General features: G+C 47.8%; 1 protein-coding gene across 1 annotated transcript; it reads right to left on the bottom strand.

Moving 5' to 3' along the window:
* Positions 1 to 925: 925 nt before the first annotated feature.
* Positions 926 to 18,551, bottom strand: LOC149122654 (phytanoyl-CoA dioxygenase, peroxisomal-like). The gene is made up of 9 exons (XM_089312326.1): positions 18,158 to 18,551; positions 17,617 to 17,675; positions 15,258 to 15,368; positions 14,496 to 14,664; positions 10,973 to 11,054; positions 9,194 to 9,375; positions 5,462 to 5,611; positions 2,681 to 2,815; positions 926 to 1,243 (listed from the first exon to the last, which is right to left on the bottom strand). The coding sequence occupies exons 1-9, from the start codon at positions 18,230 to 18,232 to the stop codon at positions 1,190 to 1,192; spliced, it is 1,017 nt and encodes a 338-aa protein (XP_089168452.1). The 5' UTR covers positions 18,233 to 18,551; the 3' UTR covers positions 926 to 1,189.
* Between the last annotated feature and the right edge of the window lie 7,272 nt (positions 18,552 to 25,823).

Here is a 25,823-nt window from a genome sequence, read left to right as displayed (position 1 = left end):
TCCCTACAAAGAAACCGACCAGAAAGGTGATGCTAGATTTGGGGACATTTCTGCTTAGCAGAATGGCAAGAAAGCGACCCTTTGTTATTTTTTCTCACTAAAGTCCTAACTACAATTTTAAAAATCAAGACTGTGTTTCCTTGCTGCCCTCCACTGGTCCAGAAATATGGTGCTGTGGTGAAATCCTCTCCAGTCCATGGATACTTCCAATCCAGGCAAAAGTACCTAAAACTTTCTCTGTACAATGAAGGAAGTGGTGTTTCATTCATAAATGCTCAAGGCTTTGGACTGCCCTGCCCAATAGAACACACCATCTGAACAGAGGAAAAGATCAGAGATAGGAGCTGGCGCTGTGGCAATAGTAGGCTAAGCCACCACCTGCAGTGCAGGCATCCCGTGTGGATGCTGGTTCAAGTCCTGGCTGCTCCACTTCCAATCCAACTCCCTGCTCATGGCTTGGGAAAGCAGTGGAAGATAGCCCAAGTCCTTGGGCCACTTCACTCACATGGGAGACCCAGAAGATGCTCCTGGCTCCTGTCTTTGGCCACGTAGGGAGTAAGCAGTGCATAGAAGATCTCTCTGTCTCTCCCCCTCTCTCTCTGTAACTCTGCCTCTCAAACAAATAAACTAATTTTTAAAAGAACAGAAATACCAGGTGGGTTTCTTAAGGAGGACAGTTGGGTTGAGCAAGTTGTGCAAGAAGGCCTGTATCAGACCCTTACTGTGTCTTTATTATGTCCTCCTGAAGCCTTTAATAAAAGGTCAATGTGTTATATGGTGTTCTTAATTGGAGAAGCATCTGTCACGACAGGAAATTGGTAGGTTGTGGGTTTATCAGGACAGAAATGCAAACCTCAGCTCTTCCTGAGTTCCAAAGCATTCATTTCAGCAACTGAACGAAATAACCGACTTCACACACTGAAATTATGTCAACTATCTTTATTAATCTTGTTGTAACCCCAGATGATTTTCCTTGAGACAATACTATTTCAGTTTTACTGTTTTTACTTCCATCACCACACCCTCATTGCACTGCAGAATTCACTGTATGCAATCAAGTACCTGAGCCATGGTTTGTGATTTTGTTAACGAGTGATAGCACAGATGACACCATCACAAGGGAAGGGTTTTCTTCTGACACCTGGTTTTGTTTGGCGTTCCTGTAGGAGAGTTTTAGCAAAGGGTGGTTTCAAAGGTTGACTCGTTCCCCCTTCACAAGTCGACTTCGAAATATCCAAACATCCTGGAAATAAGGCCAAACAGAAGGAATTTATGGAACACTTCTATTTGCCTATTCACCATCTACATAGGGTTAAATAGGGGGAAAATTTCCCCGTTATTGCTACACTGGTTAGTAAGTAAACCATGTTCTGAGACTCCAATTAATCTAATATCTAAAATAGTGCCACCACACTAAGTCAGTGGGGGCCCCACATCGCCAGCCCTGGCTGAGGTGGTGCACCTGCTAACTGCAGGGAATGTCTCGTAACATCGCCAGTTCCTGAAGAGTTTCCTCTGCACTTCCCTGCCGCCCTTTATGCTAACTGCTTGAGCCATCTAGAACATTCTACTCCTGATTACATCCTAACCGGGAAAACCAGTGTCTTGGGTTACTAATTTGTTTGTTGCTTTTTTTCCTTTGTTTTTTGATGACACAATTTAGAACTCCTTGTTTATTATTTATTTCTGGGCAAAAGGTATGGTGGAAAGGATGATTTTAGGATTAGACCTCTGAAATCTTATGTTGCTAAAGAAACTTGCACCAACCACCTGACTCTTATGTTCTCCTACACAGCATGGAGCTGTGCTGACTGCTCCTTTCAGTGTGGGAGAAAAAAACAGGAGAATGGACGTGAACGTGCTTTGATACCTCACAAAGAATTATAGAGCAGATCACAACAATTAGCACCGCCATTCTCAGTAAATATAGGAGGCATTTATTCAGCACAGCCTTGCTGAACCTCAAACATATGTGCAGCTGGACCTCATCATATCTTCAGGGCACTGGTTCCAGGACCCCCAGGGAATACCAACATCTGAGGCTGCTCCAGTCCCCCATCTGAGTATCAAGTAGTGTATTAAACCTGATCTAACCTGTGCACATCCTCCTGCCTACTTCAAGTCATCTTTAGAGTCTTCATAATATTAGTACAATGACTATGCTATGTAAACAGCTGTTCTGGATCATTCAGGGACTAATGACACAGATAATTTGTCTGCTGGTCACCGGTAGCTTTGACTGTCTGCTCGTTAATAAGGAACAAGTCTGTACATATTTGGGACAAGTGGAATATTTTTTCAAATGTTTCCTCTTGTCTTTTATACTTTGGATGATTGATCTACAGACGCAGAACTTGCAATTAAGCAGAGCTGACTGCATACTGTGTTTATCCTGTGTTAAAATTCAGGGTGTCAGACAGAAGTCCCAGTGGACAGATTAGGTTGTCTGTGTGAGGCATTTTAAGGACTGAACAAAAGGCAAGGGACAAGATTTCGTGGGAAAAATGCCAAGACCTGCCAGCTGGGGTCACACCTGCAGGTAATGAAGGAAGAAGATTCTCATGCTGGGAAGCTACTTCAGAAGGTGCACTCTGCACCTCCCAGAATTAAACTGGGTGGGAGAACCATGAAGCATCTGAAGACACACCTGACACCTGTACCTAATTTTTCACAAGCGTACCTTCAAGTCCACGGTGCCCTCATAGCCCTGGAATTTATCCGCCATTCGTGAAGCTTCCTTCCCAATGTTTTCTTGGATGGTGCCCTCCACATCAATGTAGTGGCAGTCGGCACTGGCGTAATGGCAGGAAATGGCCTATAGAGAGTGGTGAAATTGAGAAACACATCCCATTGCTGCCAGCAACCAACCAGGCAGGGAGGCCTTCTCTTACCCAGCCAATTCTACACTGGAAGCCTGCTCCATGGGACACAAAATCAGTGTCTCTGTAGCTCAGCTCCATCCCTCTCCCAGGACGCCAGTTAAAGGCTAACTGAAAATTTACAAATGGTTTTAACCAGGTGTGATAACTGAGGCAGCTGAGCCCATCATTGTTTTTTAAAAGGTGTAGATGGGGGGCTGGTGCTGTGGCATAGTGAACTAAGCCTTTGCCTATATCACCAGCGTCCCATATGGGCACTGGTTCATGTCCTGGCTCCTCCTCTTCCAATCCAGCTCTCTGCTAGGGCCTGGGAAGGTAGTAGAAGATGGCCTAATTACTTGATCCCCTGCACCCATGTGTGGACTTGGAAGAAGCTCCTGGCTCCTGGCTTCAGATCAGCCCAGCTATGGCCATTGCAGCCAATTGGGGAGGGAACCAGTGGATGGAAGACCTCTCTTGGGAAAGCACCTGGGTCCTTGCCCCACACAGACTTCCAGGATTCTGGTTTCAGCCTGGCCCAGCTCTGGCTATTGCAGCCATTTGAGGAGTGAACCAGTGCATCAAAGATTCTCTCTCTCTCTCTTTCTCTCTCTCTCTCTCTCTCTCTCTCTCTTTCTCTGTCACTTTGCCTTTTAAATAAAAAATACATCTTTAAGAAAAGAAAAGGTATAGAGGGGACAGGAAACACAATCCCCTAGGTGAGAGAACTTTGCCATGGGATTTTCCTAAGCCCCACAAAGCCAGGTATCCCAAGTAGCCCGTCATCTTCTTAGTTCCAAGGCTAGGCCCCCTGCCAAATTTGGGAGGGTTAGTATTCTGATGGCAAGCATGAAAACAAAAGACACCGTGGAAAGAAAACCCATGCCCACCTCCTCGCAAATCAGAGGGAACACTTCAAGGCCAAGGCCGCTGTTTCCTTCAAGGCAAAGGCTTAAGTTATGTGGTTCTTCCCGTTCTGGCAAAGCAATGTTAAAACTCACTGTCTTTGCCACAGGTCAGATATCTTAAGGTGACTGCACCCTGCAGGAGGACTTACTACTTTGCCCAACACATGGAGCTTCCAGAGAGTGGAGTGACAAACTCCATTTCCTTAGGTGAGCCCCCGTGTAGCCACAGCAGAGCCCCAGGCAAAGGCAAACATGTGTGCGCTGGCATTCACATTGTTATGTCATGATGATTAATATTTTTCCAGGGCATTAAGGCTACTGAAAACATCCTGGAGGAACACTGCACAGTCATCTAGTAAAACCCACAGCGACATTTGCATAACTGTCCCTGCACCTCCTCACTCCTGTGGTTCGGAGGGCTAGTGAGTGCAGAGTCCAATCCCATCTTCTATTTAAGATTCTGGTATTGTTGCACAGGATGGGTTGTTTGTGTTCATTGTGACTTGGGAAAAATGTAAGGGACCTTGATTGCTGAGGTTTTATTGGAATCCTCTCAATTTTTTTAAGTTTTTTTTTTTTTTTTTTGAGAGGTCAAGTACAGAGACAGAGAGAGACAGAAAGGTCCTCCATCCGCTGGTTCACTCCCCAAATGGCCACAATGGCCAGAGCTGGGCCAGGCCAAAGCCAGGAGCTTCATCCGGGTCTCCCATGTGGGTGGAGGGACCCAAGCACTTGGGCCATCTTCCACTGCTTTCCCAGCCATAGCAGACTCTGGATTGGAAGAGGAGCAGCTGGGACACGAACCAGCAGACATATCGGATGCCAGCACCACAAGCAGAGGCTTAGTCTACTACACCACAGCGCTGGCCTCATCCCCTTAAATTTTGCCCCTGGGGAGGCTGCCTCAACTTGCCTCAGCCTAATCTGGGCCCTACTGAGCCCAGGGAAGAAAATGAATGGATGGAACATGAAATGTGACCCCTGACCTTTGGCCTCAGAGAGGCTTCAGGGATTGATGGGAACAGCATCATGAACTGGAAAGCCCAACTGGGCCCCAAAGGAGCTCCAGTATTGGGTGTGGACAGCATGTTCTCCTGGGAGAATGTGCACCCACGGGACCGTCAGTCTGTGAGACCAAGAAGTCAACCATCCGGGGTGTGTGAGGATCCTCATTCACTTTTGAATGCAAGCAATGAAATTAAAACCTTCTAAGGCCAAGGGATTAAAAAAGATACATATATATCTCTATATATATCTCTATATCTATATAGATATAAATATATATAGATACATATGTATGGCTGAAGTTCATTCTGGCTTCAGGGCAATCAATTCAGAATCAATACAACGTGTATTGGATCAATACTGCTTTCCCAGCAGTAATATTAACATGAAGTTCCCTCCAGTTATCATTTACACAAGCATCTAAATTCCACATTTTTGCCCCAGAAGAAGCCATCCCGAGCACGTTCATGTGTCAGTAGTAATATCCACATGATTAGGATCCTGAGGTCCTCTGGCTTCTCACTGATAAGAGCCAAAAAGGCACAAGGCCCAGAAATTGATTTCCTGGTAAACAAACTGGACTAAAGTCCAGTTTAGTTAAAACTCGCACACCCTTCATATTTTCATATATCTTAAAATTTTTGTTTCTAACTCATCAGCTCTGAGAGCTGCAGCAACGTGAATGCATACCTTCCGGAAGCCTTGGGTTCTGTTCCGCCCGGATCCATGGATGAGCAAAGGATGAAAGAAAACTGTGTCCCCCTTCTCCATCACAAGGTGCACGCGGGCGTTGTTCTTCTCATAGTCCTGGATCCCGTGGTACATTAAATTAACTCCTCCCTGCGACACACAAGAGAAGACACAGCTAAACACGAGGAAGCAGCAGCATCAGTAAAAACTTGTTCAACGGCTCACCACGGGAGCACGGGCGCTCTCTGTTCTTCCAAGAGAAAGAGACATCTGAATCAGTCTTGGTAAAGTGCTCAGGGGCCAGCACTGTGGTACATGGGTTAAGCTTTGGCCTATAATGCTCGCATCCCATATTGGCGCCAGTTCGAGTCCTGGCTGCTCCACTTCCAATCCAGCTTGCTGCTAATGTGTCTGGGAAGGCAACAGATGTTGGCCCAAGAACCTGGGTGCCTGCACCAATGTGGGAGACCAGGAAGAAGCTCCCGGCTTTAGCTTGGCCCAACCCCAGCCCTTGGAGGGAACCAGCAGATGGAAGTGCTCTCTCACTCCCTCTCACTCCCTGTCGCTCCCTCTCACTCTCTCTCACGCTCTGTGTGTGTGTGTGTGTGTGTATGTATGTATCTCTGCCTTTCAAATAAATAAAAGAACCTTTAAAAAAAAAAAAAAACAGAAAGAAAGACAAAGTTTTCCATACACAAAAGCCTCTCGGTGCCTGGTTTGAGAAGTCATGTGTTGGTATTAAAATCTTTGAAATTTCATGACTGAGTCAAACAGGAAGCCACAGACGGGCTTTGCTTTTCGGATCAGTACAGGGGTCACCCTTATCCGCCCTCCTCCTGACCCTGCCAGCTGACTCTGTAACAGTCTTTGCCAGCAGTGTCCTCTCCCAGAGCTCGCGAACATTCTTCTCCATTACAGGGGCGCGTCTCTGAGAGGCCAGTCCTTCTGAAATAGGGGCAGGGTGGAAATGCTCAATTTGTACTTTATTTACTTTTTGCTCAAAACCATTTATGTCACGTCCTTAGTAAGAAAAAAACAAAAAGAATACATTTGGTGTTTGTTTAAAACTGTTTCCAAAGCAAGTTATCGCTTTAGGTAATGGGTTGCTTCTTTATTGCAGAAACACAAGTGAGAAGCATGTAAAGCTTGCAAGCCTCAGGGTGTGGTTTGGCTTAGCTGTGTAGATGCCTACACTCCACATGAGGGGCCTGAGTTCCATACCCGCCTCCAGCTTCAACTAATGCCGACCCTGCGAGGCAGCAGAATATGGGGCAAGTACTTGGGTTCCTGGGGCCGGTGCTATGGCACAGTGGGTTAAAGCCTTGGCCTGAAGAGCCAGAACCAGCATCCCATATGAGTGCTAGTTCTAGTCCTGACTGCTCCTCTTCGGAACAGCTCTCTGCTGTGCTCCAGGAGTTCAGTGCAGGATGGCCCAAGTCCTTGGGCCCCTGCACCCACATGGGAGACCCAGAAAAAGCTCCTGGCTCCTGACTTCGGATCTGCACAGCTTTAGCCATTGTGGCCATCTGGGGAGTGAACTAGTGGATGGAAGACCTCTCTCTCTCAGTCTCTACCTCTCTCTGTAACTCTGCCTTTCAAATAAATAAAAATATCTTAAAAATAAATAAAATAATAAGCTGTAAGCTCCTATTTTAAAAAATTACTTGGGTTCCTGCCACCCACATGAGAGACCTGGCCTGAGCTCCCAGCTCCTTGGTCTCTGCCACTGCGGGTTTCTGGGGAGCGTGAACCAGTAGATGGGAGTGCATGCATGCGCTGTGTTTGTCTCTGAAAGAAAAAGAGAAGGAAGGAAGGGACAGAGGGAGGGAGGGAGACAGCGAGGGAAAGAGAGGGAGGAGGGAAGGAAGGGAGAGAGGAAAGACAGACAGCGAGAAAGACAATAAAGTTCACAGTGTGGGAGTTTACATGGGTCACTGGGGGGCAGGGAGGCAGGAGCACCCATTCAGCTTCCCAAGGGATCCCAAATCCCATGCCTCTGTCTGCGCCCACTTCCCTGCTGCAGAGTGGTGAACCTTGACCCAGTGCCCTTCTCTTCTGGCAAAAGGTGGAAACGTGACCCAGGCTCAGTGAGTCAGACCCCCAGCCCTGCAGCTGCCACCACTCTGAGCCCCACAGAGGGGACAGCCCCAGCCTGGCCCTGGAGTCCTACAGACATCCCTCGGCCTAAGGCATCCAGAGCCTCTCCTGCTGCTTACTTGCACTAACTCTCACCAAAACCGGAACTTCATGGATGATCTCACAATTCCAAGTTTTTCTAACAGGATCCAGACTCAAATATTTTCACGTAACACTAATCATCCGTGCAAGAATTCTAACTAACGGAGTCGAACGTTCAGAGGTTCTTCACTTCTAAAGACCTACAACCCCCACTTCCTGCCGCAGGTGCTCTTCCAGCCCAACCATCTCTCAGGCCTTCCCGACCTCCTCATCTTACGCCTCAAATGCTCATGATCTCCTTCTGGTTCCTCTGGCTCTGGACGCCCACAGCTCCAGTGCATCCTGGGCCAGAGTGTCAGCCTATTCTTCCTCAAGGACCGATCTGATGCCGCCACTCAAAAAATCATCTATTATTTTTCACTTTATGTTTCTGTGTGGGAGCAAACTGTTGAAATCCATACTTCATGTATACTAAGCTGATCTTCTGTATATTAAGATAATCGAAAATGAATCTTGATGTGAATGGAAGGGGAGAGGGAGTGGGAAAGGGGAGGGTTGTGGGTGGGAGGGACGATATGGGGGGGAAGACACTGTAATCCATAAGTCGTACTTTGGAAATTTATATGCATTAAATAAAAGTTAAAAAAAAAAAAAAAGGAGCATACCAGTCCCCAGCATCTACAGCTGCACGGATGAACAAAGCCAGAAAGTAACTCAGTGTTTACCTGTGATTAAGAGAGCTTATCTCGATTGTGGTGGGGATTGCACAGGGGTGCGTGTGTGTGTGTGTGTGTGTGTGTATCAAAGTGATCATGTTATAGACTCAAAATATGCTCAGTTTGGGGCAAAGATGATGACTGGGAAACCCACATGCCACATCAGAATGCCTGGTTTGAGTCCTGGTTCCTAGGCTTCTGGACCCAGCTTCTTGCTGACGCACATCCTGCGACACAGCAGGTGACAAGTACAGTGTGTCCCTGCCACCTACTGGGGACACCTGTCCAAGCCCTGGCTGTTGTGATCATTTGGGGAGTGAATTTGCAGATGGAGGAGCTCTCTCCCTCTCTCTCGCACCCTCTCCCCCCCCCACCCCTCCCCTCTCTTTCTGTCTCTCTGCCCTTTAAACCAGGCCTCTCTGCTTGGGCCATTCTCCCCCGACCAGCCCTCCGAAGAGCCCTGCTGGCCTTTGCAGTTGGAGCACACGATCCCTTCCTCTTCTCCGCTCTCAGAGCCACGGTCAGCGAGCAGACTCGGGGGGCACGTATCACCCACATCCAGGGCTGAAGTGCTTACGTCTTCCTCTGCGATTAGGCCGTGCCATCTCGGGCCCTCCGCAGCACCTGCTCAAGTTCCCCACCTGGGCCGGTTTTCAAACACGTGTTCAAAGGACAACTACACTGGGTGTTTGGTCTGACATCCTCCAACTGATCGCACTTCTAAGTCTCAGGACAGCGCTTGGCTAAGAAAGGCAGTGCCCTCTCCCCTATATGCTCTTTATGGATGCTGAGTGAAATTTAAAACCGGGAAGGAGACTCGGCTCCCAGATAGACCTACCTCCCACTGCGGGTAGTCGTGCGGCTTCAGGGGGCCTTTGTGGGTGCCGGGGAGCACCACCAGACAACCGTTGTTCCGGTCAATGTGCTCCATCGCGGTCCAAGCACAAACAATGAGATTGCTGGGCCGGAAGGGGAAATAGTACAGATCCTGGTGCAAGGGATGACGGGACGTCTTCTTGCCTGAAAGAGAACCTGCTGTTAATAGATGTTCAAGGGCAGACAAGAGGCCCCGTGGTTAAGACACTGGTGAGGACATCTGCATCCCCATTCAGATGCCTGGGTGTGATACTCAGTCCTGGCTCCTAACTCCAGTTTCTTGCCACTCTGCACCCTGGAAGGCACTGGGTGAAGATGGTTCAAGTACCTTAGTTCCTGCCACCCAGGTGGGTACCTGGATTGAGTTCCTGGCCCAGCCCCAGGCATTGCAAGTATCAGGGAGTGAATCAGAAGATGGGCTCTTTCTTGAGAGGGCTCTCGCTCTCTCTCTTTCCTTCTCAGACAAATTTTTTTTAATTTTAAATAAATAATCAAATTAAATCTAATGTCTTAAAAAGACATTTGTCCAAGTCTCAGAATTCCTTATCCTTTGCCTAGAAAACCAGAAAAATGAACTATCCCCAGGAAATGAAACAACACTACAGAAAAATCAACCTTGAGAGAGAAGCAACCAACTGGATGTCAAATCAAATGCGAAGGGGCCAGTACTGTGGAGTAGCAGTGCCACATCCCATATGGGTGGGGGTTTCAGTCTTGGCTGCTCCACTTCCGATCCAGCTCTGTGCAATGGCCTGAGAAAGCAGTTTACTGTGGCCCAAGTCCTTGGGCCCCTGCACTTGCGTAGGAGACCCAGAAGAAGCTCCTGGCTTTGGATCGGCCCAGCTTTGGTCATTGTGGCCATTTGGGGAGTGAACCAGCCACTACAACTGCAGGAGCAAAGCCAGTCTGAGCCAGAAGCCTGGAAGTTCTGCACCACCAAGGTCAGAACATCAACCTCACATATGTTAATTGAACAATTTTTTCTTGCTTCTCCTTAATAAGAAGAGTCCTGGAGTACTGTGGTGGCACCGCTGGTTAAGTACCACCTACAATGCTGGCATCCTTTATGAGCGCTGGTTCGAGTCCTGAATGCTGCACATCCAACGCAGCTCCCTTCTGATGCACCTGGGAAGGCAGCAGAAGATGGCCCAAGTGCTTGGACCCATCCCACCCACCAGTGAACTCAGGGGGCTTCCATAGCCTTGGCAGCTCATGACAAGAGCCCAGGGTGATTACTGATGCCATAAACAAGAGTGTCAATTTGTTAAGTCAACAACAGGAGTCACTGTGCACTTACTCCTCATGTAGGATCTTTGTCCTTAGTATGCTGTACATTGTGATTTAATGCTATAACTAGTACTCAAACAGTATTTTTCACTTTATGTTTCTGTGTGGGAGCAAACTGTTGAAATCTTTACTTAATGTATGCTAAACTGATCTTCTGTATATAAAGAGAAACGAAAATGAATCTTGATGAGAATGGAAGGGGAGAGGGAGTGGGAAAGGGGAGGGTTGTGGTTGGGAGGGACGTTATGAGGGGGAAGCCATTGTAATCCATAAGCTGTACTTTGGAAATTTATATTCATTAAATAAAAGTTAAAAAAAAAAAGAAAGAGGGTTGGAGGGAGGTTACGGGGGGGAAAACGCTATAATCCAAAACTGTACTTTTGAAATTTATATTTATTAAATAAAAGTTTAAAAAAATAAAATTAAATCAAAAAAAATAAGAAAAGTCCTTTACCAACATCTGGAGGTTTGTTAATCAGCATTGCGTGCATGGCCATAATATTGGGTCCGGTGAAGCACTCCACATATTTCAAGATCTAAGAAAAATAAGGGGGAGGGGGAGGAACAAAGTTTCATGGGCAATCAGAAGTACAGGCCAGTGGCACCAAGGCCAACTCCTCTATGACAGGCAAGATGGTAACAGTCAGTATTTCACAACACTGCGAACAAAGCATGGCAGAAAATCCAGAAACTGGAAACCACTCTAAATCTACAACCTGTTGAATTGGGCAGGCTTGTCTGAGTAGCTGGGAATATAACCTGTTTCTCTTCTACAAGAAAGGGGTGCGTTTCTGTAAGGTATCAGCCTAGAAGGCCAGGACCAGCCCTTCTGCCACCCAAAGCCACAGACAGTGCCCAGGGAGAAACGGCTTCCTTTTTCTTCTTGGAGACCCTGCACAAGAACGACCCTGCCTAAGTGGGCCCAAGGGGAGCATCTGGCCCGGCAGCTGGGTTTGAGTCCCAGCTCTGTGCCCAATTCCAGCTCCCTGCTCCTGCACACGCTGGGAGGGAGCAGCTGATGGCTCAAGTCGCTGGGTTCTTGCCACCCACGTGGGAGACCTGGATTGAGTTCCAGCGCCCACCTTTGGCAGGCCCAGCCCTGGACACTTATGGGCATCTGTGGAGTAGAATTGTGAGTGGAGATTTCTCCATCAGTCTGCCTCTCAGACAGTAAGAGAAGAAAGGAAGAGCTCAGCAGGATTCGCTGCTGTCAGGAGCAGCCAGGTCAGAGCAGGGCAGCGGCTCAGAGGACACTGCACAACCAGTGTGCCCTCCCCTCCACGTCTTCACATAGGCGGGAAGCAGGCCCAGTCACAGGAAGCAAGCGTGCAGCAGTGGACAAGAAAAGCAGGTCCTGTGCCTGTGCAGTTGGAGGTCCCGTGAGAATCAAGATACTGACTCAATCATGACCTGGGAGCATTGTGGGTGCACGGCCAAGGGTGAAGTCAGATCAGGGAAGAAGACGGCATTCAAGCGTGGCCGGATCTGATTCCAAAACAGGAGGCAGGGCCCGCTCCTCCTCACAGCCTGATCTCTGCTAGGTCGGGAATGTTGGCAGTTACAGCCTGAAACACTTGAAATGTACAAACAGCTCGAGAGGCAGGCCTCACGGTTCCATCTACACCAAGCCTGGGACTGTGCACCTTCACTTGGGCTGGCGCTTATAAACCCCCACGGCTGAGAGCCATCCCCACCATCCCTGTGTCCTCCATACTGTTCTTTAGCCAGTCACTTGCCTCAATTACATCAGCTTCCTTCTAAATCTTATCCCGAGTACTAACTTCCTGAAAATCGTTGAGTTCGATGTGCTGGTGATGCTTCCCAACACATGGACAGAGAAGTAACCATTCACGTAACTCGTACCCCCTGAGGGCGCTACAGGAACTGCCAATATTCACCCAAGGTATTCACAGCAGCGTTTCGCCAACCACAAGTTGTCACCCACCATCCCGCAGCCGAGTTCCATCTCCAGCACAGGACTGCACGACAGTCCAGGGGGCCGCTTCCCCTCGGCCCTCTGTCTGGGACCTGGATGTGACGGCACAGGTGGCATCCCTGTACAGCCCACCTCTGGGAACCAAGCTCTCTAACAGCACCTGGTTATAATTCCTATACTCCCTGGGAAGCCTCCTGCTGAGTCATTCCATCAAATGGCTGGGAAACTAAGACCCTGGCATACTGCAGTTTGAAAGTTACCAGGTGGCTCCATGCAGAGGGCTATGGGAGGATGACAGGCACCCACTGTAAGTGAAAAACACAAGGTGACAGCCAGGAGGTTCCTGATCCCCGACACAGGCAGGAGGTGTACAAGTGAGAGAATTCCCGACGTATACACTCAACAGGGAGCGAGGTTCCGGGGAGCTGGGGTCACTCCTTTTTGCTTCATGTCTTTGTGTACTGCTTAGACCTTTTCTTATTTGTTTTTAATTTGATTTATTTATTTATTTATTTATTTATTTATTTATTTTTGACAGGCAGAGTGGACAGTGAGAGAGAAGCAGAGAGAAAGGTCTTTCTTTTCCGTTGGTTCACCTTGCAATTGCCGCTGTGGACAGCACGCTCGGCTGGCGCACCACGCTGATCCAAAGCCAGGAGCCAGGTGTTTCTCTTGGTCTCCCATGCGGGTGCAGGGCCCAAGCACTTGGGCCATCCTCCACTACACACACCCAGGCCACAGCAGAGAGCTGGACAGGAAGAGGAGCAACCGGGACAGAATCCGGCGCCCCGACCGGGACTAGAACACTGTGTGCCAGTGCCGCAGGTGGAAGATTAGCCTATTGAGCCGGGGGGCTGGCCTGTTTAGATCTTTTTTGTAAATATGGTTCATGCTTAAAGAATAATACTCTTGGATGGCGCCGCAGCTCACTTGGTTAATCCTCTGCCTGTGGCTCCGGTACGTTGGGTTCTAGTCCCAGTTGGGGCGACGGATTCTGTCCTGGTTGCTCCTCTTTCAGTCTAGCTCTCTGCTGTGGCCCAGGAAGGCAATGGAGGATGGCCCAAGTGCTTGGGCCCTGCACCCACATGGGAGACCAGGAGGAAGAACCTGGCTCCTGGCTTCAGATGGGTGTAGCACTCCGGCTGCAGCAGCCATTTGTGGGGTGAACCAACGAAAGGAAGACCTTTCTCTCTGTCTCTCCATCTCTCACTGTCTAACTCTGCCTGTCCAAAAAAAAAAAAAAAAAAGAATTATCTTTTTCAAAAAAAAAGAAATCTGATTTTTAAATCAAAGCATCCTGGGGCCAGTGCTGTGGCATAGCAGGTAAAGCTGCCGCCTGCAGCATCAGATTCCGATATGGGCGCCGGTTCAAGTCTCAGGGGCTCCACTTCCAATCCAGCTCTCTGCTATAGCCTGGGAAAGCAGTGGAAGATGGCCCAAGTCCTTGGGCCCCTGAACCTACATGGGAGCCCCGGAAGAAGCTCCTAGCTCATAGCTTCGGATGCGCCCAGCTCCAGCTGTTGCGTCTATTTGGGGAGGGAACCGGCAGATGGAAGACCTCGGTCTCTCCCTCTCTCATTCTGTAACTTCTATCTCTCAAGTAAATAATCCAAAGAAAAAAAATACATGAGTTTACGTATCATGGCCCCAGTAACTTCATGCCCATTGTCTTGGAAGGGCTGTGTCCCGTTCACCCAGAATTCTGTTCCTTCTCAACAGACACACGGCTCCTCAAGGCTGCCATCCCTGGCGCTGCGGGTGGGGTCATTCTCTGTCTGGGGAGGGGGCTGCTCTGGCTCTGGGCACTGTAGCATGGCTGAGCCCCGCTACTGCGGCATCCCCGGCTCCCACCCAGGAGAAGCCAACGGGAGCCAACCAAAAACCGCCAAATACCCACTGGGGGCCCAAAGCACCTCCAGCTGCAGACTACAGCGCTTAGAGCCACATGTGGGAAGGGGCAGGAGCAGCAGATCTGGGGGCAGGGGTGCAGGCTCGCAGCCCGGTGATGCCACACACAAGCCCAGCACACAGAGCCTCTGACCTCGGGCAGGGTGCAGTATCTGAAGAGCTCCTCGTCTTCCTGGAAGTCCTGGACCTTGGTAACTGATTTCTCACTCAGGTTATGCTCTGATTTCACAATGGCCACATCTTTCATCACCATTAAGCCCGGTGGTCTCACCTCCTTTCTGCAGATTCTTTCAAACTCACTCCTAGGAAAATAAATTTGCATACGGTGTCATGAAGCCGGGCTCCCAGCACCTGTCTGGCCCCGCCCTGCCAGAGGGACCTACAGACTCCAGCAGCAGGTTTCCCTGCACAACAGAATAGTCCTGGCAACAGGGAGTGGACACGGCCACCTCAGACATGCCGGCCTCCTTACTGCCAGGCAGGGATCACCCTACCACAATGAAAACATTGCTCAGCTTGGCAAACCTGCAGGGAAACAGTTTTGTGCTTTTGGTTGCACGGTAAAAATGATGGCCACACGCCAGTCGCGTTCACCGCGTGCCAGCCCCCACTTGCTACGTTTTCCTTACTTGTCACTGTACTTAGTCTTAGCCGCTGGGATGGCGGCACTGTCCCGATGGCCATTGCACAGATGAAATGTAGCAGGGAGGGGACACGGAGTCGCGGAAACCTAGGCAGATGGCCCAGGACGCGGCCCTCAGTCTAGCCCAGAGCTCATACCCAGCTCCTAACAAAGTGAATCACTGCAAACACGGATCAGGGAGAGGCGGGTCTTGACTCGGGTCCTCATGCCACAGAACACACAGTTCATAACGAACAAACAGTGCTACCGTACCTGAAGCGCTGAATGTCAGCATGCGACACCAGATTCTTAATGACCAGATACCCGTTTTCTTCATAAAATTTTCTCTGTTCTAGGCTTAGAACATTATTATCCAGAGTATACCTAAAGAAGGAAAGATTTCCATAATATCCTTCTAAGAAAACAACATGTATCAAGAACCTAAGAAAGATTCATACTCTACTCTCCAATCTGTTATTTCTGTTCCTCACTGTAAGGAAGTAATCTAAAACAACCTAAAAAGCAAGGACTGTAATTAACCCCCCAAAAAACTGCAGTAATAGAAGAAAAATTATCCGACTTTATGAGCGTACTTCAAACAGTTTGAGGGAAATAGAGTAAAAATACAAGTTTATTGAGGTACAAAGAATTTTTTTGAAATCTAAGCAGAGTATTTTCACAGTCTAGATTTTCCACAGACTTTTTGAACACCCCGGTATATCCACTCAATAGTTTATGACTCCAGCATTAAAAATAAAAGGCATGGGGCCAGTGCTGTGGCATAGCGGGTTAAGCCACTGCCTGTAGTGCCGGTATCCCATATGGATGCCAGTTTGAGACCCAGCTGCTCCACCTCTGATCCAGCTCTCTGCTATGCACTGGGAAAGCAGCAGAAAATGGTCCAAGTCCTTGGGCCCCCACAACCAACTCAAGTGGGAGATCCAGAGGAATCTCCTGGCTTTGGATTGGCACAGTTCCAGCCATTGTGGCCAACTGGAGAGTGAACCAGTGGGTAGAAGACCTCTCTCTCTCTCTCTCTCTCTCTCTCTCTCTCTGCCTCTCCTCTCTGTGTGTAACTCTTTCAAATAAACAAATATTAAAAATAAAGGGCATATGATAGTTTGGATGATGTTTCTTCTAATACGATATGAGGACCGTGATGTAAAGCCAAGACACTACTTGTGGGAAGATGCAGGGGCAGGTGTTTGGAGCAGCAGCGTAAGTCATCCCCTGAGACACCTACATCCCATTCCTGAGTGCCTGGTTCGAGTCTTGGCTACTCCATCTCTGATCCAACTTCCTCTTAATGTGCATCCTGGGAGGCAAGAGATGATGGCTCAGCGGCTTGGATTCCTGCACCCACGTCAGAGACTTGGAAGGAATTCTGGGCTCCTGGCTTCAGCCTCGGCCTAGTCTCAACTACTGTGTTCCTCTGGAGAGTGAACCAGGGGGTGGTAGCTCGCTCTCTCTTATTTTCCATTGTCTTTCTCTCTCTCTCTCTCTCTCTCCCTTTCAGATAAAATGAAAATACATCAATAAAAACTTAGAAGAAAAGTTTAAAACCTGCAAAAATATATCCAAAATAATTTGTAAGAGTGAGTGCCTTTCAGTAATGGAATTATAGATGAGTATATAAGATTTTTGGTGTAATGAATATAAGTGGTTTTTCAGATGGGAAACAATCCAATACACTTTTAATTTTCTGGTTGGTGCATTCGTAGAAGTAATCAAAGTGACAACATCCAAGTAAGTACACAGCATGTCCACAGACTCAAGCTACATAACCCACTCCTTGACATGAGCCCTTCTGCTCTGTAACACAGCAGGGTACCTGGACTCTAGAACAATTAATTATGCACTTGATACCACGTAGAGCAGAAGAAATGGTATCTGAGTTGTAGAAAAACTAATTACCCATTTGATCATTTTATATTGCATACATGTATCAAATTACAACATCATATCCCATAAATAAGTATAAATCTTAACCAGCAATTTAAAAATTGGAATTATTGCTAATAATATTTATTACAAGAAGAATATTTATGAAGGTCAAAGCTTTCTCTATCAAAAGTGACTTAAGTTACACCAGAGATGCTAGCTAGCTAATATGTCAATATAACTAGAAGCTAATTTAAATGTAATATATATCATGCCTGGGTTATTAGTTATGTAGTTTCTGATGCTGTTCCTTCCTTCTGAAATTTACATATAGAAAATTAAAGTCAACATGTGAAATATTTTCCCAACTTTACTGATTAGAACTGGTTCTGGGGGACTGGTGCTGTGGTATATATAGTAGGTTAAGCATCTGCCTGTGACACCAGCATCCCATATAGGCACCGGTTCAAATACCAGCAGCTCCAGTTCCAAACCAGCTGCCTGCTGATGGCCTGGGGAAGTAGTAGCAGATGGCCCAAGTGCTTGGCCCCAGAACCCTCTTGGGAGACCCGAAGAAGGTCCTGGCTTCGGATCGGCACAGGTCGTGCTGTTGCGGCCAATTGGGGACTGAACCAACGGATGGTAGACCTCTCTCTCTCTCTCTCTGCGTCTCCTTCTCTCTCTGTGTACCTCTTTCAAATAAAATAAATCGTTAAAAAAAAAATAAAAAATCACAGTTAGATCTACTTACTGGAATTTCTGAGGCTGGAAACTGGCAGGGGAAGATGTCCCTGAAGTGGGGTGGGCTACCTAGGACGTGAATTAAGGCAAATAAGGTAAAACCGAGGAGCAAGCCGTTCCAAGAAATAGCCCCCCGTGCTAGTTCAGTTCTCACGAGAAAGGCATCTTCCTGAACAGACGCGGGAGCTCTGACTTCACTCCTGCTCGGACAGGTGCACACCGCGGCTAAGGCCCTTTGGCCTCTACCACCTCACTTCATCTTCACAAGGACCCTGGAGGTGGCCGGAAGATGAAGAACCCCCCGCTTTGGCATTTGTGAGCAGGGCTCTGGGCAGCCTCAGAGAAAATGGCAAAGTCCTCCTCCGGATCACCTCCCGAGACCGCAAAGCAAGAAACGGAGCCCCTAAGGGCGCACGGAGGATGGAGCAGAGACACGGCCTCCTCCCCGCTGCCCGGCTCGCCCTGGGGGAAAAGTGACCTAGAGGGGACAAGCGCACGCAGGCCATCGCCCCGGGCCCGGGCCCGAGCAGCGCGCGCAGGCACAAGGATACGATGGCCGCGGCCAAGGGGTGGCCGAGGTGTCCCAGCACGATCCTCAGGCGGACGCCAGCGCGCAGCTGATCCATGACGGCGGTGCGGAGACCCCATGGCCTCGGACTTAACTCTGCAGGCAGCACCGGAGGCGGGGCGGCCCCGCCCAAGACCGGGGCGTGGACGCGCGCAGCACTAGGGATCCCTGGTTCGCCGCCCCGGCGTGGGCTGGCCGGGCCACCGGGCTGCGGGGACGTCCTCCCAGCGACCGGGGGGAGAGGACCTCAGGCCTGCTCCTTGCCTTACTCCCTGTTAACCTCCGCCGCCGCCCCGGTCACCCCATGCAAGATCCTGATCCTTCAGCTGGCAGGCTGGGATCGCGGAGGCGCACCTGGCCTTTGAGCCCCACTTCAGAGGCTGAGCCTTGGAGGAGCAACTACCAGATGGGGAGCGACCAACTAGTGTCTCCCTACCGCCCTCGCCTGGTGAGCAGTAGGAACTGCTAAGAAGAGAAAAAACCAAACTAAAAATATGAATGCAGCTCACCTGTCACCTACTTGGAGCTCAGACCTGGCCCGCACTGGGCCTGGCAGTGACTGCTTTCCCACCTACTTAGACCTGCACTGGTCCTGCTGCTCTCAAATGCCCTCGTTGAGCAGGTGTGTGAAGATCCCCACCTCGGCTCTGTTAAAACATTTTTTAAGATTATGTTTCAATGTATGATTGTTACCGCGAGAAGAAGAAAATCGTTGAACGTCTACAATCGTCCTTCACCTGTTTAAACTCCAAGGGATGTGCTTTTACTTCCTTCCTTCCTTCCTTCCTTCCTTCCTTCCTTCCTTCCAGTTGGAGGCAGGTGTTGAGCCTAGGAGGTCAGATGCCTGCATACCACATGGGCGTGCCTGGGTTCAATTCCCAGCGTCAGCTCCTGTCTCCAGCTTCCTGAGAGGCGGCGATGGCCCCAGTGGTTGGGTCCCTGCCCTCCACACTGGGTATCTGGACTGTGGCAGTCTTGGATTGAGTTTCTGACTTGAGCCAGCGCAACCCATGCCGTTGTGGGAATTTGGGGGAGTGAAACATCCAATGGGAACACTCTCCTTCTCTGTTCCTCTCAAAGACATTTCTTAAAAAACAATTTTTAAACAAATGTGTTCATTTACGAACCCATGGGGAATTAAAACAATTTTTTAAATAAAGGGGTCATTTGGTTGATGTTATTTGCATTCTTAAGCAGCAATTTGGACTACTTGGACATTTCCTGAGTAAGCATCTTCAGGAACTGTAGTGTTTATCTGGGGCCGGTGCTGTGGGTAGCAGGTAAAGCCGCTGCCTGCAGTGCCGGCATCCCATATGGGAACCAATTCGAGACCTGGCTGCTCCACTTCCAATCTAGCTCTCTGTATGGCCTGGGAAAGCAGTAGAAGATGGCCTAGGCCCTTGGGCCCCTGCACCCCCATGGAAGACTTGGAAGAAGCTCCTGGTAGGATCCTGGCTTCAGATCGTCCCAGCTCTGGCCGTTGCGGCCACTTGGGGAGTGAACCAGCAGATGGAAGACTCTCTCTCTCTCCCTGCCTCTCTTTCTCTCTCTGTGCAACTCTGACTTTCACATAAAATAAATAAACCTTTATTAAAAATAAATGAAGTGGGGGCCGGCACCGTGGCTTACTTGGTTAATCCTCCACCTGCAACACCGGCATCCCATATGGGCCCCGGGTTCTAGTCCTGGTTGCTCCTCTTCCAGTCCAGCTGTCTGCTATGGGCCGGGAGGGCAGTGGAGGATGGCCCAAGTGCTTGGGCTCGGCACCCGCATGGGAGACCAGGAGGAAGCACCTGGCTGCTGACTTCGGATCGGCGTTCCTCTGGCCATAGCAGCCATTTAGGGGGTCAACCAAGGAAGGAAGAACTTTCTGTCTCTCTTTCACTGTCTAACTCTATCTGCCGAACAAATTTTAAAAATGAAGTGTTTAATTATTATTTATTTAAATTTGAGTGGCAAAGCAAGCGAGCCGGATGCTGAACTCCAGACCCCGTCACCAATGGTCTACATCATATTGCCTCTAGGATTTCTTTTCTTTCTTTCTCTCTCTCTCTCTTTCTTTCTTAAAGAGTTATTTATTTGAAAGGCAGATTTCCAGAGAGGCAGAGACAGAGAGAGAAAGAGAGAGGTCTTCCATCCGCTGGGCCACTCCCCAGTTGGCTGCAATGGCCAGAGCTGCGGTGATCCGAAGCCAGGAGCCAGGAGTTTCTTCCCCGTCTCCCACCTGAGTACAGAGGCCCAAAGACTTGGGCCATCTTCTACTGCTTTCCCAGGCCATAGCAGAGAGCTGGATTGGCAGTGGAGCAGCCAGGACTTGAACCGGCGCCCATTTGGGATGCCGGCACTGCAGGTGGCAGATTTACCCACTATGCCACAGCACCGACCACACCCCCCCTCAACAAAGGATCCCTGACACCTCCAAAAGATGGTGTCCCCCTTGCTGGAAGATATGTTCACATCCTAGTCCCCAGGAAAAGGTGAGTGTGGCCTTGTGTGGAAACATGCTCTGTTTTTTTTCCTTTCAGATTCCGGGTCCTGAGATAAACTCAGGCTGGGACCATTGGGGCTAGGCCACTGGGAGGCACTAAATCTAACACAACCACAACAAAAATCTCTCTGGGTGATTTGCCATAACCCTGCTCCCCACCCCACCCCCATCCTGTTGAGAATGGTGGATCTGTGGTATTTGGTGGTGAAGAAGGGGTGGGGAGGAAGGGACTAAGGAGGGAAAAGTCACACTCACGCACACTCACACACTGGCACACACAACACATATGCTTCCCGTTTACTGCCATTCCTTTAGATCTGAATTACAATTTCAGTTCTGCAACAAAAATTGAGGTGTTCTCATGTAAGAATAATTAAAAAGAAAAACCAGGATAAAGACATTTCCAATAGCACAAACACAACTAAGCCATAGGCGGTGGTTTGAAGACAACAATCTTGATGTGAATGGAAGGGGAGAGGGAGCGGGAAAGGGGAGGGTTGCGGGTGGAGCCCTCCACCAAACACTGTAACTCCAAGTAGTTCAGACTCAGCGACCCATTAACAAAGAAAGCTCAACAGGACGCTTGCTTGCTCAGAGGTTTCCAGCACACTTTATTTTGCAGACCACTGGCCTGCGGCTCGAGGACCAACGTCTGTATAAATGCCTGTGAAACGTCCTGTTAGCTTCAGTTCTGCAGCAGCCTCTCACGCACCAGCCGCCACACACGGCTACAGTCCAGGCGCTGGTGCAGAGGGGCTGCCTCGGTTCCCACGGGAGGGCTCGGCCAGGTAATGCCTCTTCCAGGGAGACTCCCCTTCCCCGTGACGGAGCCTAGGGCAAAAAGTGGATGGGTGTGCAAGTGCACCTTTGGTGCTGTGAGCAGGAAGTGTTCAGGCCCTGGGAGAGACGCGGCGCTTTCTCCGACGACAGACACTCAGGGGCTCGGTGCCCCACGCTTCGCCCACGGTTCACCCCACAGGAATCGCCCCTGCTTGTTTACTGGGTGAAAATATAAGGAAGCCTCCGTTTTTTAGCCAGACAGTCAACACCTGTTAAATAGCTTATTGTTTCTAGAACTACAAAATCCAATTCAAGAAAATATAGGTCCCGTGAAAGACTTAAAGTTTTATAAAACTAAAATCTAGTTTTCCCCCATAAATTGTACTTTAGGCAAAACCCTCCAGATGCTTCTAAAATAATACTAAAAGGGGCATCTGATAATACAAGAGCAATTAAAAATTAAATATTTATTTGAATAACAAGTTTAAGTTCAAGCTGTAATGTTAGCAATGCCGATTTTTAACACAGATCACAAAAAGCATGCACAAAAAAAGGACTGGTGCCAAGGGCAAAATACTGCTAAGAATTAGGCTAAATAGCTACTGATTTTAACAAAAGGCTTGCAATCATTATACAAAATATATCATGTATGTTTTCACTTTTATTTAATAAATATAAATTTCCAAAGTACAGCTTATGGATTGCAATGGCTTTCCCCCCACATAACTTCCCTCCCACCCACAACCCTCCCAACTCCCACTCCCTCTCCCATTCCATTCACATCAAGATTCATTTTCAATTATCTTTATACACATGAGATCAATTTAGCATATAGTAAGTAGAAATTTCAACAGTTTGCACCCACACAAAGCATAAACTATAAAATACTGTTTGAGTACTAGTTATAGCATTAATTCACATTGAACAACACATTAAGGACAGAGATCCTACATGAGGGGTAAGTGCACAGTGACTCCTGTTGTTGACTTAACAGATTGACACTCTTGTTTATGGTGTCAGTAATCTCCCTAGGCTCTTGTCATGAGTTGCCAAGGCTATGGAAGCCTTTTGAGTCTGCCGACTTCGATCTTATTTAGACAAGGTCATAGTTAAAGTGGAAGTTCACTCCTCCCTTCAAAGAAAGGTACCTCCTTCTTTGATGGCCCGTTCTTTCCACTGGGATCTCACTCAATTGTGAACTGAAATTGATCACATGGACTAGTGAGATGGCATTGGTACATGCCACCTTGATGGGATTGAATTGGAATCCCCAGGCAGGTTTCTAACTAACCATCTGGGGCAAGTCAGCTTGAGCTTGTTCCAAATTGCACATCTTCTCCCTCTCTTATTCACACTCTTAGATTTAACAGAAATCAATTTTCAGTTAAATTGAAACACCTAGGAATAATTATGTGTTAATTACAGAGTTCAACCAATAGTATTAAGTAGAACAAAAAAATAGTAAAAGGAATAAAGTATTAAGTTGTACATCAACAGTCAGGACAAGGGCTGATCAAGTCATTGTTTCTATAGTGTCCATTTCACTTCAACAGGTTTCCTTTTTGGTGCTCGGTTAGTTGTCACCGATCAGGGAGAACACATGATATTTGTCCCTTTGGGACTAGCTTAATTCACTCAGCATGATGTTTTCCAGATTCCTCCATTTTGTTGCAAATGACTGGATTTCATTGTTTTTTACTGCTGATAGTATTCTATAGAGTACATGTCCCATAACTTCTTTATCCAGTCTACCGTTGATGGGCATTTAGGTTGATTCCAGGTCGTAGCTATTGTGAATGGAGTTGCAATAAACATTAAGGTGCAGACCGCTTTTTTGTTTGCCCATTTAATTTCCTTTGGGCAAATTCCAAGCAGTGGGAAGGCTGGGCTGTATGGAAGGGTTATATTCAGGTTTCTAAGGAATCTCCAGACTGACTTCCATAGTGGCTTGACCAGTTTGCATTCCCACCAACAGTGGGTTAGTGTCCCTTTTTCCCCACATCCTCACCAGGTCGGTAGATTTCTGTATGTGAGCCATTCTCACCGGGGTGAGGTGGAACCTCACTGTGGTTTTGATTTGCATTTCCCTGATTGCTAGCGACCCCAAACATTTTTTCCTGTGCCTGTTGGCCATTTGTATTTCCTCTTTTGAAAAATGTCTATTGAGGTCCTTGACCCATCTCTTAAGTGGGTTCTTTATTTTGTTGTTGTGGAGTTTTCTTGATCTCTTTGTAGATTCTGGTTGTTAATCATTTATCTCTAGCATAGTTTGCAAATATTGTTTCCCATTCTATCGGTTGCCTCTTCACTTTCCTGACTTTTTTTTTCTGTACAGAAACTTCTCAATTTGATGCAATCCCAATAGTTAATTTTGGCTTTGACTGCCTGTGCTTCCGGAGTCTTTTCCAAGAAGTCTTTGCCGGTGCCTATATCTTGCAAGGTTTCTCCAATGTTCTCTAATAATTTGATGGTGTCAGGTCATAGATTTAGGGCTTTAATCCATGCTGAGTGGATTTTTGTGTAAGGCGTAAGGTAGGGGTCTTGCTTCATGCTTCTGCACATGGAAATCCAGTTTTCCCAGCACCATTTATTGATTAGACTGTCCTTGCTCCAGGAATTGGTTTTAGATCCTTGATCAAATATAAGTTGGTTGTAGATGTTTGGGTTGATTTCTGGTGTTTCTATTCTGTTCCATTGGTCTATCCATCTGTTTCTGTACCAGTACCATGCTGTTTTGATTACAACTGCCCTGTAGTATGTCCTGAAATCTGGTATTGTGATGCCTCCAGCTTTGTTTTTGTGGTACAAGATTGCTTTAGCTATTCGAGTTCTGTGCTTCCATATGAATTTCAGCATCATTTTTTCTAGATCTGGGAAGAATGTCTTTGGTGTCTTGATTGGTATCACATTGAATCTATAAATTGCTTTTGGGAGAATGGACATTTTGATGATGTTGATTCTTCCAATCCATGAGCATGGAAGATTTTTCCATTTTTTGGGATCTTCTTCTATTGCTTTCCCTAAGATTTTGTGATTCTCATCGTAGAGATCTTTAAGGTCCTTGGTTAAGTTTATTCCAAGGTATTTGTTTTTGTGGCTATTGTGAATGGGATTGATCTTAGAAGTTCTTCCTCAGCCGTGGCATTGCCTGTGTATCCAAAGGCTATTGATTTTTGTGCATTGATTTTATATCCTGCTACTTTGCCAAACTCTACTATGAGTTCCAATAGTCTCTTAGTAGAGTTCTTTGGATCCCCTACGTAAAGAATCTTATCATCTGCAAAAAGGGATAGTTTGACTTCTTCCTTCCCAATTTCTATGCCTTTAGTTTCTTTTTCTTCCCTAATGGCTCTAGCTAAAACTTCCAGAATGGTATTGAATAGCAGTGGTGAGAGTGGGCATCCCTGTCTGGTACCAGATCTCAGTGGAAATGCTTCCAACTTTTCCCCATTCAATAGGATGCTGGCCATGGGTTTTTCATAAATTGCTTTGATTATATTGAGGAATGTTCCTTTTATACCCAATTTGCTTAGAGTTTTCATCATGAAAGGGTGTTGTATTTTTTTATAATTTTTTTAATTTTTTTTTGACAGGCAGAGTGGACAGTGAGAGAGAGAGAGACAGAGAGAAAGGTCTTCCTTTGCCATTGGTTCACCCTCCATGGCCACCGCGGCCAGCATGCTGCGGCTGGCGCACCGCGCTGATCCGATGGCAGGAGCCTGGTACTTCTCCTGGTCTCCCGTGGGGTGCAGGGCACAAGCACTTGGGCCATCCTCCACTGCACTCCCTGGCCACAGCAGAGAGCTGTCCTGGAAGAGGGGCAACCGGGACAGAATCCGGAGAATGGACCGGGACTAGAACCCAGTGTGCTGGCACTGCAAGACAGAGGATTAGCCTAGTGAGCCGCGGCGCCAGCCAACGGTGTTGTATTTTATCAAATTCTTTCTCTGCATCTATTGAGATAATCGTATCGTTTTTATTCTGCAGTCTGTCAATGTGGTGTATCACATTGATTGATTTGCACACATTGAACCATCCCTGCATACTAGGGGTAAATCCCACTTGGTCTGGGTGGATGATCTTTCTGATGTGTTGTTGCATTCTATTGGCCAGAATTTTATTGAGGATTTTTGTGTCCATGTTCATCAGGAATATTGGTCTGTAATTTTCTTTCTTTCTTTTTTTTTTTTTTTTTTTTTCACAAGCAGAGTGGACAGTGAGAGAGAGAGACAGAGAGAGAAAGGTCTTCCTTTGCCGTTGGTTCACCCTCCAATGGCCGCCGCTGCAGCCAGCGCACCGCGCTGATCCGATGGCAGGAGCCAGGAGCCAGGTGCTTTTCCTGGTCTCCCATGGGGTGCAGGGCCCAAGCATCTGGGCCATC

The sequence above is a fragment of the Oryctolagus cuniculus genome, chromosome 13, assembly GCF_051225735.1.
Source record: "Oryctolagus cuniculus isolate XC-2025 breed Fujian yellow rabbit chromosome 13, ASM5122573v1, whole genome shotgun sequence".
Lineage (NCBI taxonomy): Eukaryota > Metazoa > Chordata > Mammalia > Lagomorpha > Leporidae > Oryctolagus > Oryctolagus cuniculus.
The sequence above is the reverse complement of the archived record's forward strand: the minus strand, read 5'-3'. Positions and strand labels throughout refer to the sequence as shown.